We start from the raw sequence: 20,386 nt of genomic DNA, 5'->3' as shown, positions 1-20,386 counted from the left end.
CACACATGCTCAGTCTGCAGCTTTATTCCTCCAGCTGCCAATAACCATGATAAGGCGCAGCCTCAAGTATGCAGTTGCTTTTAACAGCGTCTTTGCTATAACTTCAAACATGTGTCAGACATGCTTCACTGTTTGTGTTGATGAGTGGAGTCTTTTCTGTTAAAGTTACAAGGTGTAGAGGTAGAATGAAACTCATATATAAAAAAAAAATAAAAAAAGAATAATTTTTGCAGCTTATTCCATTTTTTGCTGACATTTACACAAAATCTGATATTGATTTAAAGAGAGCATCTTACAAAAAATATTCCTACAGTAGACTATAGGCTAATGACCATTGTCTTTTTACTGAAGCAACCTAGATAGAAAACACCCTTGATATACTGTACTTCTTAAATTATATAGTAGCTTAAAGCTCAATTTTGTCTATTAGGGGGCAGAAGAAGTCAACAAAACAAGTTAACTTCCGAAGTCCTTGTGGCTAGCTTGCTAGCTAAAACTGTTAAACATTCAACAGACACTTAGCATCATTAGCACTCATTTTGTTGTATTTCTGTCCACCAATAAATCTAAGTCCAATGTTCACTCTGCTTCTGCTCTGGTTTTGTTTCTGCCATCTCCTGAGAAAAAGATCTGGCCATAAAGAAGCTAAATGTATTGCTACATTTACCACTTAGCTGCTAACTTTGTCTGTCTGCTGTTTGTTGGGAAGCTAGCATACATTAGATTTAGTAGAGCTTTTTTACTCAACTCAACTTTTTTTGCAACTAGTGAAGTCTCCGCCTACTGGCCATTAGAAAGAATGCAAGTTTAAGGCAATTCTTCATTGGCTTCACATTTTAGGCCTGAAAGTTGCCCCCTTTTTTGATACACATTATTGTGTATATAAATGTTATTTTGCTCTGTTTCTGTTGTGTAGGAAATTACTGAGGGAGCATCAGTTGGAGACAGGGACCAAAGCCGCCCAGCAGGACGAGTTGGAGAGGAGGCGACGTCTGGAGCAGCAGAGCAAACAGGATTTCCCCGTACCACTGCTGCCTGAATACACAACTGGTGAGAGCATGTACCCCTCAAAAAATGCTTCCAATAATAGACAGAAACCACCAAGCAAACCTGTTATTCTCTGACATTTCTTTCATTTTGGACTAGTTATGTGTTTGCAAAATGCATATAACAAAACTGTTCCTTTCTTAATCGGCTGCTTTGTTCCCGTCCTTCTCTCCAGACGATGTGACAAAGCATGTCTCGTCATCGTCAGCATCAACAGCCTCACAGCAAGAAGTGAAGTCAGCCAGACAGGAAGTGATCTGCCTGGACTCCAGCAGCACGGGCATCAGCGAAGATGACAGCAAGACTAATGTACCAACCGCCGCTACCACAGAGCACTCGTGCAAAACAGGTGAGACACTCAAACACACATGACAAACAACATTCCTGACGAAGTTACTTGAGTCCATTCATAATTTTCTGAAACAAATACTTGAAATCATGAGGATTTTTTTGACGAGTATCATTACTTTGAAACGAATCAAGTGTTTTGTGTTGCTGTGTTACTGTCGTTGAGACGTGAGTGGATTTTAAATAAAGTAAAGTGCCTTTTTATGATAGCCAGGCTGTATTTACATCAGTGAATAATGTAGCGTGTCACATCGGAGGTCTCTGGAGCCCATAGACCTTAAGATTATGTAAGTGGGCTAGTAGGTCAGATGGCTGTGGGAGGCCATGACAGCAGATAGGGACACAGAGCTGCGAAGTTAATTTATCACCCGTCATCCAGTAGTATATTCTGAGCTGTCCGCATAGCAAGGCCAAGTCTTAAATAGGCCAGATGCTAATTCCTAAAATGCCTTAACAGCCCAGTGTGAGCTTTGGTGACGTTTAAAGAGTTTTGTTTCAGATGTAGAGCATTAAAGGTACACCAGCTTTTAGATTTAAAGGAAAGATTTGCTGTTTGACTCTTGTTTCCGATTACTTAACATGACTTTGTGGAGAGCTTCAGTTTTGAGAAACTTGGTATTCTTTGGCAGCTTCGAAAATCCAATAGAGGAATAAAAACAAGGAGTAGAGATGCCTTGAAACCACCTTTTCTTGTCTGATTCCAATGCCTCAAACTTAAGTATCTGCCAATACCAATACAAATCCGACACCATATTTTACCCTCTGTTGAACATCTAAGCTGTTATAAATGCATTTGTATTGATGCCATCTAAAAAGCATCATCCTCAAACTGTGAAACAAATATTCCACTCCCCTAAAGGTAGAATAACATAGCAGCTGCTCATCTCTCTTTTTACACCATGACAGTCAGAGTTCAGTTAAACATTTACATGATAGTTTAGGCTAATGGATTGTATGAGATATACTCTTTCTCTGATATCCAATCTAGTAACTTTGCCAGTATCAGACCGATAACATTACTGGGTATCAGACTGGCACAGTCAGACATTTCTCCACTTCATATTTCACTAATACCAGCCTGCTTTTCAACAGGTTTAACTGACTTCTGAGCACTGCAAGTTGTTTCAAAGACAGCCTTGCATATTCTATTACTTTATAACAACACAAAGATGAATGATTTTATACTGTAAGCTATGTGTTTTTGGGAGAGAGCCTAGCCTCCTTTCAGAAATGAAATCTGTATCATGTACATAATCTCCTAATTATGACATGAAAGTTTAGGCAGATGTCCGATGATGAATGTGATTCTTAAAGGTTTCTTCCCTCCCTCATTACATTCTGACATTTCGCTGCCCAGTTCAACCACAGGCCTTAAAGTCGATCCACTCTGGTCCAAAACCTTGCTCGAGGGCTTGTCTGGCAGTCACTGAGAGAGCGACGTGTCAAAGGGAAATATCCCTTAAACACGCGGTTCTGGTAGTTTGTCGGCATCAGACGGAAACCTTGCATCTCTGAAGCATCAGTCTCTCACAGATTAAGCAAAGCAGCCTTAATAGCCTCATGACAGCCGTGCGTTTATTAAATTACACACTCTGTTTCAAATTGCTTTCTGAGCCCAGGGGTCTGGGAAGTCGGCGCATGAAAAGGCTGCATCGGCTTGAATTTCCAAGAGAGAAAAAAAACACAAAACGTGGAAATCGACAAATATCTGAATGAAGTTTCTTACACAGAAAGCCACAACAGAGCAGAAATCTGGGCAGTATACATTAGAAAACTCTCTCTATCTACAAAGGCCAGTTTAGTGATGGTAGACCTGTCAGTTCACTTTATTTGAAACAAAAACTTGACATTCATGCAGAGTTCTTTGAACTTTTTGTGAAAGTGTGAGCCGCCTCCACAGCCTTTTTAGGAACATTTAAACCCAATTAGTGAAAGTCTGCCTGCACAAATTTAAACACCCAAGGTCAAAAATCTCCTCCGCTCCTTTTCAGTGTGTGTCTGTGTGTGTGTGTGTGTGTGTGTGTTGTGAATGCATGGAGTTTTCGTAGATTAGCTGACATGCACATCAGAATATTTAAAACCTCCTCAGGGTACATCATGTTCCGTTCCCTTATTGCCCAAGTGTGTGTCTGTGCCCAAGCACACAGACACACACAAACACACACAGACGCAGAGCCTCATAAACAGTCATGGATAGACACACACTTTTAACACACACTCAGTTGGGGAAAACACACACACACACACACACACACACACACACACACACACACACACACTTTAAAAGGAGACGGAAGCAAACTGCAGGCACACACACCTACAACACAAACACACACACAGCTGAGAGAGAGGGAGGGCAGGAGACAGAGAGTGATGGGATGAGCCAGTGAACAGATAATATGTCGATTTGGGAGCTGAGAAAAACAAAAGCGACAGAGAGGGGGAAAAAACGAATGGAGGGAGGAAGAGGGATGAAGGTGTCTGTGGGGCAGATCAGAGCGGGTCTGTGGAGCAATAAAGCTGGCTAATCCTGGTTATGAGCCAGAACACACACATACACACACACACACGCACACATAATGAACGCACACACACTCTCGCAGTGGCACAGTGACATTTCTAGTTGGGGTTGCATAACCAGTCTCCCCCTCCACTCTAATCCTACTTGTATAACCAGCCATTCACTGCAGTTATATAAGCTCTCTCACACACACACACACACACACACTAACATACTGACACACACACACACCTCCTCTCCCCGTCATGCCCTCACAGGCTGCCAGCTTGTGTAACTTTCACCACTTGATACCATTGACGTTGAAGTCCTCTTTATCAGATATGGAATTTAGTCTGTCTGCGGCACACACACACACACACACACATACACACAAACACACACACAAACACACACACAAACACACAAACTAGTGACGTCCATGTTTGATGTAACATCATGCTGGTGACGGAGCCAGCATTCACCGCATCCCTTGAGATTATGGATCAAAGCCTCACAAATATAATAGTTTTTTTTTTCATGGGAAAAGATTCTCTGTGTGATTAAATTTGATTTTATAAGTTATTTAGTTACTTTATTTTTTATTCGATATGTACACTATGTAACATACATTTATTCACAAATGACTCAACTTTGTTTAGTGTACAATTTCGAGCCCCGAAAAGTTGGGACGTCCTCCAAAATATAAATAAATCAGAAGACAATATATTTAATGCTTAAACTGATAAACTTTTTGCACATTTTCACTGTGAATTTTGAATTTGATGCATTCTGTTTCTAATTATGCTTTACACAGTGTCCCACTTTTTCTGTAATCATTGTTTTATAACGCCCATCCCAATGTTAAAAAAAAAAAAAAGTCAGCTTTAAAGTTAAACCAGAAAACAGGAAATTCATCCACATACACCACCAATACAAACACAAAAATAGATATGCAAAATATAACTGTGTCTATGGTGGTATTAGGTATGAGAACAGCATTGTTTCTCCATGATTTAATACCTCTTTTAAAAGCATTAAAAATGTGTTGGAGTTTCAATTCCGTTCCAAGAATATTCCAAAATTTGACTTATTTTAACAGAGGAGAATGATGAGGTCCAAAGGAGGTTTCGTGTCATGTATTCTGTGATAGAGTTTCCATCAAGGCTAATAAGAGAATGTTAATAAAGCCAGTAATAAAGTGAGAAAAAAACCCTCTGCTGAATAGAGACCACTGATTAGAATTCTTTATATGCAATATTTCTCTATCATTTCCTTTAAGTTCATGTGGAAATAATTACATATATATCCTTTTTAAAACAGATCACAATGCTTCTTCTGAAATTAGACGTAGACAGTTGAGTGTAATTTTTGGAAGCCTCATCTCTTCCCTTCCCTGCAGATGTGATCAATCTGAGCTCGAGCGAGGACGACACCGTCGTCCACGTCAGCAGCAAATCCACCACTAAAGAAGAGGAGAGCGAGCCGAGCGGCGCGCACGTCAACGACTCTTTGAACCAACCGGACACCCGGGGCAGGGTGCTGGTCAACTTGAACCATCCGGCTAAAGAGAAGGACATTTTCCTGTCGTCTCAGCTGGCACGAGCAGTCAAACCCCACCAGGTATTATGACTGCTGCATTCAAAGCTTCTTCTTCTTCTCCTTTCTGTTCCTGTCTCGACCAATCACTTTTTCCTTGTGATTTTTTTTTTTTTAGATTTCTTGACCTTTTATGTGTAAGGGGCAGCATGCTGAGTGCAGTTTTAATGAGCCATCATCTTTGCTTTTTCACTTCTGACCTTTTCTTCCTTTTCCTCCTATGTTATAATTTATTTCTCCACCACCTCACTCTTCTTTCTTATCACCATGGCTCAAACTGTCTTATTCCTCTTTGCCCACCACTCAACTCTTCATCTCTTTCCTCCTCAGATCGGTGGCATCCGTTTCCTGTACGACAATCTGGTGGAGTCGGTGGAGCGGTTCGGCAGCAGCAGCGGGTTCGGCTGCATCCTCGCTCACAGCATGGGCCTGGGCAAAACACTCCAGGTCATTTCCTTCATCGACGTCCTGTTCAGACACACCAAGGCTCACACCGTGCTCGCCATCGTACCTGTAAGCACCTGTTGATTTCATGTTGGAACACAAGGAAATGGAAAGGATTAGATCCAAAAATGACCAGATGTAGACACACAACCACTGTATAAGAATATTTATTAAATAAACAAATATGAATATATTGGGCACAATATACTTACAAAATACTAAATATACGGTAATACATTTAATTTATTGTCATTATTGATTCATTTATCAATTATTTCTGATCAACTTTGTAGCCTATAGATTGTCAGAAAGAGACAAAATGCCCATCGCAAAATTATGTCATTAAATCACTTACTTGGCAAGTAGCTTACAAAGTATTTAAATGTTAAACTTTTATGATCAAAAACAGACACAAACAATGAATTTTATAGCATTTGTGACATGTTGTGGTGTTTTTAGTTCTAAAAATGTATCAAATTTCCACATCGAAAAGTAGAATATTCTCTCAATTAACTGGTAGTGGATCATTTTATATTATTATTATTTATTATTTATTTTAGATATGAACAGAATAAACATGGAGACTACAAAACAATGAGGGCCAGTGAAGAGTGACAGTATATTTCCGTACCTTTTTTCCCAGGTGAACACGCTGCAGAACTGGCTGTCAGAGTTCAACATGTGGGTCCCGCCCCCGGAGGCGTTACCTCCAGACACTGACCCGGGACTGGTGACGGCCCGTGCCTTTAAGGTTCACATCCTCAACGATGAACACAAGTGAGTAACAAGAACAAGAGCATTTATTAGGGATGGGAATAATTAATCGATGATCGATTAATGGTCGTTAAAAATTTGGTCGATCACATGGAATTTTGAATCGACCTGTGTATTTTTTTAAATTTATTTAATCTATGACTCTGTATCAGTATCACTGAACTGAAACACGGCCGAGCGTTCAGTTCTGCGGCTGTACGTGAATAAGCCAATGAGCTGAGAATGAAGTTGGATAAAGCTACAGTTTGCAAACTGAAAGCTGCAATAACAATTATAAAATTCACAGAAATACAAGAGTATAATTTGAGCAAAACTAGCTTACTGTATCAAACCTTGTTAGCATGAATTACTAGGTTTAATTTAATCCAAAACTTATTTAAACACAAAACACATTTCAATATGCAAGAACAATGTGATAACTAACCTCATGCCTCTTCGCGGGCTAAAACATTGAACTTCTTAGTTAGTTTTACGACCGATAGAAAGTCTCTTTTCGTCCTTTCAAAATAAAAGCGTCCATTATCAAATCAGGCTTCTGCATAGTACTGTATCTATATCTTTTTATTTTGCCCATGTATGCATGCATCGATTAAGCGATTAATTGATCGTTAACGTTATAGATAATGGAGTTGGCAGGTTTCTTCCAAAAGCCCATCCCTAGTGTTTGTAGCTCTTTTTGTGTAAAGCCTGGGTCCTTTGGTCCTTTCACCCACCTGCTTTGTTTCAGAAAACTGAAGTCAACTAAAGAGAAAGATCTATTATGGCATCATAGTAAAAAAATATTGATTTCTCACAAGTGAAGTCAGAATGAGATACTCTAAATGCAGCTTTTTAAATCTCTTCCTCAGACACATACTGCAGGGTCATTGGTTAATTTAAATGCCATCTCAGGAGGATTCACACAGTTCCATTCATGCAAAGCAGTAAAGGGACTTTCCTTATCTCTCTCGAAAAAAAAAAAGCCAACACTGAATTTCTGCTCTGACCTGCCTCTGCACTTCATCCCCATCTGGCTCCTCCTCACTTCCTTCCTTATCCTCTTTCTCTCGACAGCTGCCTCTGCCAGAAAGATTTTCTGACTCTCGCTCGTGCGCTGTGTGTTTTGGGATTAGAGAGGAAAGAAGGAATGCTGCAGCATGAGTGTACAATTTTGTGATACAGCTGTGTCTGACAGTGACACAGTAACCTCATTCTGTCGCAGTTCAAAAATATCTTAGTGGCATTAAAAATTAACAAGCATTTGTTCCTGCTGTTTAAGCACCACTCTGAAATGATTATTTATTTGTATTAAATTGGTAATTTCTGACAGATTTTTACAATACCATTCATTCTTGTTTTCACTGTTTAATACAAGATAATCTGCTGAGCTTTTTTTCTCTCTCTCTCATTATCCGCTTTGCTTTTATTCAAATAATTTACATATTTAATTAATGTGGTTCCACTTAAAGGTGCATAAAATTCACATTATTACATTACATTGGATTTTACAATGTGTGCCACTGGATTGGTTTATTATATTGTTATACATTCAGATATATAGGTACCTTTACTGTGTTTTTTTGGGGAACCACAGAGAGGAAGAGGCTGGTGTTTATTCTATGCAAATGGTTGTTATCGGATATTCAAAACAAACAAAAGAAAAAGTAAAAACCTCCCTGCGAGAGGAAGAAGTTGAGGTGTGTTTTAGGAAGCGCCAGCAGGAACTTCAGTTGCCTTTTCTTTCATTAACAGGAACACAACGACCAGGGCCAAGGTGGTGGAGGACTGGGCACGGGATGGAGGGGTCCTGCTGATGGGCTACGAGATGTACCGCCTCCTGTCGCTGAAGAAGAGCTTCGTATCTGGGAGGAAGAAGAAGAGCAAGAAAACATCGGGACCTGTCGTCATCGACCTGGACGAAGAGGACAGGCAGCAGGAACTACTCAAAGGTGGGAGAGATGTGGAAATATGTGTAGAATATGTGGCTTTTCAAAGTACCAGTATAGAATATTAATGAAGATATTTTTGCCTGTTGTCCTCCTCCAGGTATTGAGAGAGCCCTGGCCCGTCCTGGTCCAGACGTTGTGATCTGTGACGAGGGTCATCGCATCAAGAACTGCCACGCTAGCACGTCGCAGGCTCTGAAGAACATCCGTACCCGACGCCGCGTGGTCCTGACGGGCTATCCGCTCCAAAACAACCTGATCGAGTACTGGTGCATGGTCGACTTTGTCCGACCAGACTTCCTAGGTATGGAGCTGGATCAGTGTTTTATTTCAGGGGATGTTTTTACTCATCACTCCCTGATATCAGCATGCAGACGTTGGTCATCAAAAGACTAAATTGATGGTCTTTTTCCTGTTAATCTTCTTCACTGCAGCTCTTTAAATTCTATATGTATTTCAGGTACGCGGCAGGAGTTCAGTAACATGTTTGAGCGCCCCATTCTCAACGGGCAGTGTGTGGACAGCACGCCTCAGGACGTGCAGCTGATGAGGTACAGGAGCCACGTCCTGCACAGCCTGTTGGAGGGCTTCGTTCAGAGGTGAGACAGCTGCTTCTATTAACCCACAACTACTGCCCACAAAACAGCACTTGACCTCCCTTGGAGATTTAATAGAGAATACAAAAGGCTCCGCTGACCTTTTGGCTCTCTTAGACCTGACATTTCCCACCTATTCTTCATTTTTAATAATATCTTTCAAATATTGACTTGTCTTTATTCCAGGCGAGGTCATGACGTCCTGAAGGATCAGCTGCCCTCTAAAGAGGAGCATGTGATCCTGGTGCGCCTGTCTCCCCTGCAAAGGGCACTCTACACAGAGTTCATGAACCGTTTCAGAGAGGCAGGAAACACCGGCTGGCTCAGCCTCAACCCGCTGAAGGCTTTCTGCGTCTGCTGCAAGGTGAGGAGGAGGAGGAGGAGGAGGAGGAGGGCAAGACTGTAGCGCTGCCTAGATAGAGAAGAACCTCAATTACCTCTATGGTAGATTTATTCAAAAGTTGGACAAACTATTTTTTTTTCAAAATCAGGGTTCCTATGGGTTCCTATCGTTAAAACTATTTTAATGTGTTGGGTTTTTTTTCAAGGTTTGAAAAGTGCTTGCGTTTTGTATAAAGTGCTTAAAGCTTATTTTGTTACCATTCTGTAGAATGTTGTCACAAAACATAATTTTGGTTGTTTATAGCACAATAATATCTCATTTCATGTGATGAAAAGGAAAAAATTCAATTCAATTCAATTTGTCCCTGCAGGGCAATTCAGTTTGCTGCCTCAAGTCACATAGACATAACAACAAAAAGACAAAATAACAATAATACAATAACAAAATAATCATACACTTGCTGGGTAAGATTGAAAGTGCACCTTGAAAATGTTTGAAAAGTGCTTGAATTGGACATTGGAAAAGTTGTCGGAACCCTGAAAGTTTTATAAATGCCTTTTTAAAATTAAAAAAAACAATTATTGAAAGTAATTTTATTTGAAATTACAAGATAAACATTAAAAAATGCCCTTTATGAATTCCTGCCATCATTTATACCCTGTTACGCAAATTACCATCTAAGTCAACATGTTTTTGCACTGAGAAAAATTCCTGTATATTTATCATACTTGGCAAATCCAGTGATTGCCACCTTGAGAGTGTTTTCACACTGCTGATCTGTTATTTTTCAGATTTGGAACCATCCAGACGTGCTGTACGAAGCCTTACAGAAGGAGAACCTGGCCAGCGACCAGGACTTGGACCTCGATGACATCACCTCCACAGGTCCCGCCCGTTGTCCGACGGCACCCAATCAAAAGTCCAAGTCCCTGGAGAACCCGAACCCCATCGGTGGGCTGAGTCTCAACCAGCTGCAGGAGAAAGCCAACCAGGTCATCACTTACGAATGGGTACGTTCAGACACCTTTGGTAACTGAAACAATGTTTTCCCTCTCTTGAACAATACACTGCATTTATTTAAGACCACCACCAGTGCTTTCAACCTAATTCTCAGTTTGGACATGAACAGAACATTATGTTCCCCCTTACTGAGATGCTGCTGTTGGTTCAGTGCTGCCACCCACAGTGTAATGAAGAGAAATAAAAATGATCAACTATCCATTAATCCACAATGATCCATCATAAAGAAAGCTGCTGGACCCTTCAACATAAATCACACCACATCACTTCTAACCACTGAAGTCTGTGAAATTTTAACACAAATCTTTTCTTTTAGGGCCGCATGGGGCCCTAATTTTGTTCCTAATCCTTTTTACACTTTTTGGCGTGAATTGCTGGCAGCTTTGTGTAATTAAAAACACTGAAAACTATCATTGAGGACTTGAGTGTTGCCAGTGATACAGCTGAATAAATTGTGACACTTCTCAGTAATGCATGCTATGCTTCCTTAAGACATCATGAGAGTCTTTTTTTGTTGTTGCATTGAATAGTGAGAAATAAGCACTTAAAAAAAGATCACAGCTGATTTAGCATCTATTCCAGTTTAAGAATGACTATAAATGTGATATTTAATATTAGAGTACATGCTTACTGTCCATTTCTTCACGTGACCAGGCCAAGGACATCATGTACGATTACAAGCCCGGCATTCTGGAGAACTCTGCAAAAATGGTGCTGCTGTTCCATCTGATCGAGGAGAGTGTCAGGAAGGGAGACAAAATCCTCGTCTTCAGGTACAAGATCAGACTGCTGCAACGGGATTTAAGACAAAAACTAACTGTTGCTAGACATATTGCTCAGCGTTTATTTTTTGATTTGGTTTATTCCTACTTTGCATGACATTTACATTGATAAGGCTTCTGAATACCTAATTTTGCCCTATGTCTGCCTCCTGCAGTCAGAGTCTGTCCACACTGACAGTGATTGAGGAATTTCTGGCGAAGAGACCAGTGCCTCCATCGCCAAACACGTCCAGCAGAGACAGACCCAACCAGAACTGGGTCCGCAACCTCAACTACTACAGTAAGTGATCAGAAACTATGTTTTAAAGATGTACATTGTTCACTTTTGGCATATTTGATGCAGTTTATTGACTCTATCACCATGCTTAACTAGTGGTATATGAAATTTCTGACTACAGTTAATTGGTCGTGCAGTGGTATCACTCTTCATTGACTTACAGTGATTGCTGCCATCTGCTGGTGATTCGTGATAACCATAGTCAGACTTTGGTTTATGATTCTCCACAGGCACAGAAAGCAAATCACAGCTTTTATTACTATTGGAGTTTGTGTGCTTAAATAGTTGTCTTGTAAAATACGAGCTGCATCCACAGAGTTATTTTAAAACCAAGTAAAATTGAATTGAGGTTGTTTTATTTTGCATAAATGTTATGTTATTTGGCACTTTTGGTCTTATGGTACACATTTGTTGTTTTGGGCTGCATACAGTAAGAGGACATATCAAATCCACAAGGATATATGGGAATGTATGGGGACTTTTCACTCTGGGGTCCCGAAAATGTAAACCAACTTTAGCCCAGGACTTGTTGAAGGGTTAGCCTAGACTTTGCAGGGTTAAAAACCTGAAAACTGACCAAAAGTGGGTCTAAAAGTTGGCCATTTTAAACAGGGAAAGTAACCAATATAATCCTAGAATTTGAATATTAGTCTCATATTCAAACAGACACCTAACCAGGACTGGTAGAAGTTATCCCAGGGACAAAATCTTAGCTCTAAGAGTCAAGTCTGTTCTAACTCTCCATTGGTTGATGTCTTTAAGGACTGGATGGAAGCACAACGGCGTCAGAGAGAGAGAGACTGATAAACCAGTTCAATGACCCATCCAACACCTCAGCGTGGGTCTTCTTGCTGTCAACCAGGTAAAAATAAAATAATAACAACAATATTAATGGAAGAAATTGGATGTGAAAGGTCAGGATGTTATCCAACAATGACCTCTAACAATAATCTGACCCCTCAGGGCTGGTTGTCTGGGCGTAAATCTTATTGGAGCGAACCGTGTGGTGGTGTTCGACGCCTCCTGGAACCCGTGCCACGACGCCCAGGCCGTGTGCCGCGTCTACCGCTACGGTCAGAGGAAGCCGTGTCACATTTACCGCCTGGTGTGTGACTTCACGCTGGAAAAGAAGATCTATGACCGCCAGATCTCCAAACAGGGCATGTCAGGTGAGTCGAAAAATTGTACTTGTGAGTGTTTGTTTGAATGTTCTGCAGGAGAGAATCAATCCAGCGTACAGGTGCTTTTCATTTCCTGTTCATCGTGAAAATAGAGTGGTAGAGTTGGGAAGCTATTCTATCCAGAGATAGGAAACAAATCAAAGCATTATCACATTGCAGTTATTTCTTTATGGTGCATTTTTGCAATGTGCATGTGTTCTTTTTTATTATTTGACGTTAGCGGAAATACCAGCGCAATCACATAACACAAACAAACACAAAAATAAAAGAAGGGGAGGAAGAAGAAAATCTGGAGAAAGAAGAAAAGAACAGATCAGAATGAAAACATATAAAACAGAATCAATTAAATCCATTTCTATGGTGAATATCGCTGCCTGGAGCTGACAACTCTTAACATCTGTCAGTAATCAGACTTCCCAGACCCGGTTCTTTTGCAGACAGACACCCCCCAAGCAAAATAATCAGCTTTGTGTTGAAACTAGACTTCTTCTGTCAAGAGGCTCTTGTCTGACAGAGTAAACGGTCTCAAGTGTGTGCTTTAAGTTTTGACTGGCGAGACAGACACATTGAGGCTGCCTGTGCTTTTAGAGAGCAGTAGGAAATCATCCCTTTCAATTTGCTCCCTTTTTCCCTCCATCATTTTACTTTATCCTCCTCTGAACCCTTCTTCTCTCTCCTTGCCTCCATCAGACCGGGTGGTGGATGACCTGAACCCTGTGCTGACCTTCACCAGGAGGGAAGTGGAGTCTCTTCTTCACTTTGTGGAGGAGGAGCCAGCCCCCTCCCAGGTGCGGCTGCAGCCCCACGATAGCTTGGAGAGCGTCCTCAGGAAGGCTCTGCACCTCTATCCTCACCAGATCACTAAGGTAGATAAAGAGAGGAGACTGAGGAACAAACAACTGTCCAATGTGAATTATCCATTTAATCTATTTGTTGAATAGATTTGATGTGAGAACTAAACCAAGCTGCTACAGTTACCCTTTTGTTTTAGAAGTAAATCAGAAGAGACCCCACGATACGATTTTATCCTGACACTTGTGTCACAATACAATATACAGTCATGGAAAAAATTATTAGACCATCTTTTTCCTTCAATTTAATGTTCATTGTAACGTCTGGTACAACTAAAGGTACATTTGTTTGGACAAATGATAACAACAAAAATAGCGCATATGAGTTTAATTTAAGAGCTGATATCTAGCCATTTCCCATGGTTTTCTTGATAACAACCAAAATGATTGTCAAGAAAACCATGGAAAATGGCTAGATATCAGGTCTTAAATTAAACTCATATGCGCTATTTTTGTTGTTATCATTATATTTGTCCAAACACATACCTACAAGTAACAAGTACCTTTAGTTGTACCAGGCATTAAAATGAACAACAAGTGGAAAACAAGGGTGGTCTAATATTTTTTTCCATGACTGTAATTGCGATTTTAAGCATGTTGCGATATATTTTGCAATTTAACTGTTTAACTGCATTTTGTGTCCACAAAATTGAATTAAATCAACAATTGTTTTGTCAAATAAGAGAAAATTCTCAGTTCTGAGGGTGTGTAAAGAGGAGACTTGTGTGAACACAGAGAGCCTATTTTCATTGAGATAGCATGATGTCAGAGGTCACATGACTGCTTTGAAAATCACCATGAAACATAGGGGAAAAAAAGCCTAAATTTGCATCGTTATTTCGACAACTTCCCGACACGATATCCTGACATGGTGCCTATAGATTCCTAAGATCTTCTAGTTTCATATTTATACCAGTATTGCCAGTATATTCCTAAAAGTGAATCCGCTACAGCCTGAACGCTAAATATCGATACTTGGCGGCCATGAATCGATATAATATAGCCACGCTAAATATCGCCATACTATGCTGTATCAATTTTTTCCCCACCTCTACTTTGTTTTTATGTTTATAATAGAGTTTTAAATAGTTCAAGGGGCTCTGCAGATTGAGAGGTGGTGAATTGCCTCATAATTAATCCAGCTGGATTCTCAGTGGATGTTTTCCAGACACTGAGTTTACAAGATTTTAAGCTTACTTTGTGAGGAAAATAATATTTCATTTGGCACCTTCATGTGTTTTTTTGCAGCCAATTCTATGCTATAAGTTATTGTTTTCACTGAGATTTTCATGGGGGGGAATGCAGATATCACATCTTTTTTCCATTCTCCCTTCCAGCAACCATTCCCCCACGAGTCCCTGCTGATCGACCGCAGGGAGCTGAGGCTGAGCAAGGCTGAGAAGAAAGCGGCGAAGAAAGGTTATGAAGATGAGAAGAGGGCGTCTGTGCCGTATACCCGCCCTTCCTACGCTCACTACTACCCCGCCAGTGACCAGAGCCTCACCAACATCCCCGCCTTCAGTCAGAGAAACTGGTCAGTGACTCACAGCAGCAGCAAAAACTACATTTCCTAAAAAGCTTGAATAGAGAACTGAAGCAAATCATGAACACAAATCATGAACTAATGAAAAATGTACTCTCTGCTCAGGCGACCACCTCCTCGTACTGAAGAGAAGCCGGTGGCCAGTGTACGGCCTGTCCAGTCAACTCCAGTTCCCATGATGCCCCGACAGGCGTCTGCAGGTTCCGCCGCAGACAACGAGTCATCAGGATCCAGCCTCGGAGGTTTTCCTGTCAACTGCCTGCAAAAAGCCGGGGTGTTTGTGCAGAGGATCGTCACCACCACTGGTACGCAAACTACCTGTTATTGGGTGCTCCCCCCCACCCAAGACTTGTCTACTCATCATGATATGAGCTAAAAAATAACAGATTTTTCTGTGTACTCTTGGTAAATTTGTCTTTCTCTGCCTTTTTTCAGACATAGTGATACCAGGCACCAACAGCTCGACCGATGTCCAGGCCAGGATCAATGCTGGAGAGAGCATCCACATCATCAGGGGCACCAAAGGTACAATAACTCTTTACTCTTGAAAACATTTGCACTATAATGAATCCATCATTAAAAGTTTGTTCATACGAAACAATGGATCAATTAAAGGAGAAAATAGTCAGTTGTAGCCCTGTATGCAATCACAATGCTGCAAAAGCATCGCATCAAAAATGCATTTAAGGTCACTAAATGAAGCCCTGTGCACTGATCATTTCTTTAACCTTTGTCTGTTTTAGGGACTTACATCAGGTCGTCTGATGGTCGAATCTTTGCGATCAGAGCAGCTAAAGCAAAGAGTGCAGAGGAGAGTACTACAGCTCCACCCAAAGGTAGGATGATCAATTACCACAACTGACTTCCACTTAAAGAGGACATATTGTGCTCATTTACATGTTCATACTTGTATTTTGGGTTTCTACTAAAACATGTTTACATACGTGAATGTGCAAAAACTCTATTCACCCTGAAAAACTGTGAGAAAAAACTGAAGAAAAGAAAAAATAAATCACGTCCAGTACATCATGGGATACAAACCCCAGACTACTCCTGGGTGAAAGTCCTATGTTTGACCCATTTATCCACCACAATCTCTACCTTGCATGTACTTTGTCACTCTTTATACTACTGAAGCTTTCTGGGAGAAGACTTTCAATCCAATATATATACAGTATATAACTCCCATGTGCTCAAACAAGCTGAAGTTGAATCCTAGGTTTTCTGATTCAGGCAGTCCACTAAAAACTGACAAGATTTTCTTATTTTACAGTTTGTGGGCTCGTAGGCACTCCAGATAAATGTATGTTGAAAGTATGTCCCCTTTAGAGCACACAAGGCCTCAAAAAAATATTATTGACATTATGATATTATTTCGGCAAACACAGCCCATTTAAAAGGTTTAATTATTTCCCCATCAGACCATAGTATCTAACCTTTTTTTCTTCTTCTCAGACTCCCAGGCTCTACCAGAGGAAGTGTCGACCAACGGCAGTAATGGTTGCCTGTCACCTGACAGGAAGCAGCAGGGACCCTCCAAGCCTGTGCCCCGCCCTGTGTCACCTGACAGCCCGGAGATCATCAGTGAGCTGCAGCGCTACACAGGTGACAGCACGGCGGGCTCCGGAGCTCAACCTGAGCGGGCAGCAGAGAGCATCATGAACAACCTGCCTCCCACCAAAGTGGGAAATATGAGCCACCATGATGCCTCTGTCCAGCCCAATATGGACGCCACTGCAGCCCAAGACCTGAGAACAGGCTCCAAGCGCAAAGCCTCCACCCCGTCCCTGGAGGAGCGGCCCAGTAAGCAGCCATCTGTAGGCAAACACTCCACCGCCCCTCTGGCCACACAAGGCTTCCCCTTCACCGGGGGCTACGGCCTCCCTCCTCTGGGGCTCAACCCCGCCATGCTGGGTGGCTCACTGGGGCACCCGCTCTTCATGGGGGCAGGCTCGCCTTACTTCCAGCCCGCTCACACTCAACTGGGGGACCCTGGTTACATATACCCAGATATGTTCGGCTTTGGCGGAGCCAGTGCAGTCCCCACCTCCTCTTCCTCCTCCAGCTCGACCACCACTACTGCAGCTGCCGTCTCATCTTCCTCCTCATCTCCTGCATCAGTGAAAGCTGACAGCTCAGTTCCAGGAGCCCTGCCGCCGTTCATGCTGAGCCCCAGCATGGTGGGCATGGCCGGGATGCTCCCACCAGGCTTCCCACTCTCTTACAGTCAGTCTCTGGCGAGCCTCTACACGGGGTCGATGCTCCCTGGCGGGCTGCCAGGTACGGCCGCCACTCCTGGTCCAGCTGGAGCCAGTTTCCTCTCCCAGTACCCTCCCACCGCCGCCTCCAGCTCCTCCTCATCTTCTCCTTCCTCTTTCTCCCCTTCGGCGAGGTCCGACGGCCGCCACGGCCCGGTGCTGATGAACGGCGGGAATGTCAGCAGCGCCAGCAGCTCAGATGATGACGATGATGTAATTGAGGTGAGGGGAGAGTGACAGGTGAATGATGAGGTCGTTTGAGCGAGCTTGATTCAATTTAAAAATCATCAAAATAGGATGACATCTTCTTTGCCAGGAGGCAGGCTTCAGCGGGCGTGTGCCCGAGGTCGGGAGGAAAAAAAAGAGAGACAATTGACGAGATGACAACTGAGCCCCTGCTAAAGTGTTTCCTCTGTGCGCCTCTATTGCCTTGGAGAAACAGTCGGAATGGGGATTGAACACAGGCTGGACACAGAGCGACGAATCTTAATGCTGACTGTCAGAAGAAAAAAAGCTTCAGAGGGAAAAAGAAAATTAGAGGACTTTGGGCTTCCAAGTTTTTGTCCAATACTGGCATTGAAATACTAATCACTGGACTTAAAACTGCTGAGTGTGGGCCTGCAGTGACCACAAACGGCCACTAGTTGTAGTGTTGACTTTAGAGATTCTAGTTGCAGCTTTGCTAAATGTCGACTTTTTGCTTTTTTTTCCAGCTAATTAAAAAGATGACAGTAGGTTGGAGTTGGTTATTTAAAAAAGAGGTTTGATAATTAAGGTAGCTGGTAGTAACATTTGTTAAATATCAGTAAATGAAATTGTATTGTTTGTCAGTTTTCGAATATTGCTACTGAATATTTCTTCAAATGGAAAAAAAAAAGATCAAACAGAACTTTTAAAAAGCATTTTGATTGAACTTAATAATTCACTGCCAGGACAGGGGTAATGTACATTTCTGTCCTTGAAGAAAAAGAAAAAGCGGGATCACCTTGAATTATCGCAGAGGCTGTTGAGGCTTGTTGAGGCTTGTTGAGGATGAGGTTTAAGACAATTACTGAAACCTTAAAACTCTAATGAAAGAATGTATGCTTAATCAAATGCCTTTAAACCAGGCCTTTTTTTGAAAAGACTCCTTTTATTTAGGCATCAGACGTGGGAAGATCTGATTTTTCTTCTCTTTTTTTGTGCATTTTATATATATGTAATCTCTTTTACTTTTGAAAGAAAAATCATTGCCTAAAAAAAACAGCCAGGTGACAATGAGAAAAAAACTGTGTTGTTGTGAGGTGTCCTCCTCGTAGCGGAGAACCAACCAACCAACAGAAAATGCCTTTTTGCCTCCATCTTTCTGAATGTTAACTGTGAGAGAGGAGAGGTAGAGAGAGACAGGCGGTCACTGCGGCTCTCTGAATCTCGCCCACAGTCTTACTGTAGCCTAGCGAAAAGCGATGCAAAACACTCACTCAAGCCTATATATGTATTCGTACGACCCCCGGAGAAATGAATCTTGCAGTTTTGGTTGCGCTTGTGTCGTTAACTGTGTTTCGTATCTGTGTGTTGTGTTCTTACAAAGGGTTACAAAAGTGAAATTGTGAAAAAAAAAAGAAGAAAACAAGTTTTGTTTGGTAACTCGTTCCGACGACGACATAGATTCCACCTCTTGCTCTTGCTGTTTTTATTCCCCCTCTGTCTGTGTCTCATCTCATTCTGTGAAACCAAACTTTTTTTCTCGGAGAGATGGTGTAGCTTTGCCAAAAACAGAAAAATGCACAAAGCACATCAGAGACCTCCGTCGAAGAGGATTTTGTCTTAAGAGACCAAATAATGTCGTCAACGATGTAGAGCAGAATTGAAAAAAAATCCACCGCAGCAACACGCTCTCACTACAGCATCCTCACAGCCACAGTCGAGAAGTACATATCCATCTCTCTGGATGACTTGCAGGTAACACTGTACACTGTTCTGCACTGTAAAAGAGACACAAATCTGTATGCGTCTGTAGACCGGTTGAAAGCTGGGAAAGCTTCAGCATGTGACCAAGTTCCCTTTAGATTCACCATAAACCATCGTTCTGCTGTTTCCCCTCTGATCACATAAAAACTGATGGTCTGCACTGTCCCTGTGCGGAAAAATCTTCTCCTCCAAAAACGGCTGCAACAAGAGCTTTAAAACCCACCAGCTCTTTTTGTTGAAAACAAAGCGTCGACAAGTAAAAAGACTGAGCATTTCCTGTTCTTACTCTTCCATGTATTTTGTTCTTGAAATTGTTTAGTTTACTTATGTTTTTCTTCTTTTTACAATGTTTGAATTTACCAAATTAATTTATTTATGATGGTGCATATTTATTCATTTTTATTTTTGTACAATTTTTTTTTCTCTTGGTTTCCTTTTTTGTTGCTTTTCTGTAACATTTTTATGGTCATATTACTATTTTTGTTACTTCAGATGGAGTAAAAAAACGCTGGTTTCTTGTGATTTGATTGGATTTTTTTGTGACGATCTGCTATCTGACCCAGCACATGTGAACTTTAATTGATTCTACCGGTCAATTCATTATCACATCCCATTTTGTTATAACTCTGATCAGCTGTTGATTATGAGGAAACCCCCAAAAAGAGACATCAGGGATAAAAACTGTAATGCTGAGCTCTGTTAAAACCTTTTTCTCGTCCAAATGAGCTCAAATATTCGTCAGACTATCCTGTTGACTAGTTCGATCACAATTAGGACACAAATCTTAAGTATTTAATATTATGAGCCATTGTGTGTGTGTAAATGAAGCTCAGTCACAAGTAATGGGTCAGAAACTGAAGCAGAGTAACCACTCATGAAAAGAAAGAAAATATTGATATCAAGTGCTTTTCTTTCCTATTTGTTGTGGTTCATTAGCATATCATCAGACAT

At 41.4% G+C, this 20,386-nt stretch overlaps 1 protein-coding gene across 2 annotated transcripts in view; it reads left to right on the top strand.

Moving 5' to 3' along the window:
• LOC131971059 (helicase ARIP4-like) overlaps positions 1-19,884 on the top strand; it is a 110,530-nt gene extending 90,646 nt beyond the window's left edge. For both annotated transcript variants that reach the window (XM_059332336.1, XM_059332337.1), the window contains 20 exons: positions 917-1,050; positions 1,223-1,396; positions 5,295-5,515; positions 5,822-6,004; positions 6,579-6,712; positions 8,441-8,637; positions 8,735-8,938; positions 9,095-9,233; positions 9,417-9,594; positions 10,365-10,583; positions 11,248-11,366; positions 11,531-11,655; positions 12,415-12,514; positions 12,616-12,821; positions 13,524-13,699; positions 15,022-15,218; positions 15,333-15,532; positions 15,663-15,752; positions 15,971-16,063; positions 16,683-19,884. In XM_059332336.1, the coding sequence (XP_059188319.1) occupies positions 917-1,050; positions 1,223-1,396; positions 5,295-5,515; positions 5,822-6,004; positions 6,579-6,712; positions 8,441-8,637; positions 8,735-8,938; positions 9,095-9,233; positions 9,417-9,594; positions 10,365-10,583; positions 11,248-11,366; positions 11,531-11,655; positions 12,415-12,514; positions 12,616-12,821; positions 13,524-13,699; positions 15,022-15,218; positions 15,333-15,532; positions 15,663-15,752; positions 15,971-16,063; positions 16,683-17,722 (4,129 nt within the window). In that variant the 3' untranslated portion in view covers positions 17,723-19,884. The remainder of the gene's footprint in view (positions 1-916; positions 1,051-1,222; positions 1,397-5,294; positions 5,516-5,821; positions 6,005-6,578; positions 6,713-8,440; positions 8,638-8,734; positions 8,939-9,094; positions 9,234-9,416; positions 9,595-10,364; positions 10,584-11,247; positions 11,367-11,530; positions 11,656-12,414; positions 12,515-12,615; positions 12,822-13,523; positions 13,700-15,021; positions 15,219-15,332; positions 15,533-15,662; positions 15,753-15,970; positions 16,064-16,682) is intronic.
• Positions 19,885-20,386: the final 502 nt, after the last annotated feature.

This window comes from Centropristis striata, chromosome 5 (genome assembly GCF_030273125.1).
Source record: "Centropristis striata isolate RG_2023a ecotype Rhode Island chromosome 5, C.striata_1.0, whole genome shotgun sequence".
Taxonomy (NCBI): Eukaryota; Metazoa; Chordata; class Actinopteri; order Perciformes; family Serranidae; genus Centropristis; species Centropristis striata.
Note: the sequence above shows the minus strand (reverse complement) of the source record. Positions and strands in the feature narration are given on the sequence as shown.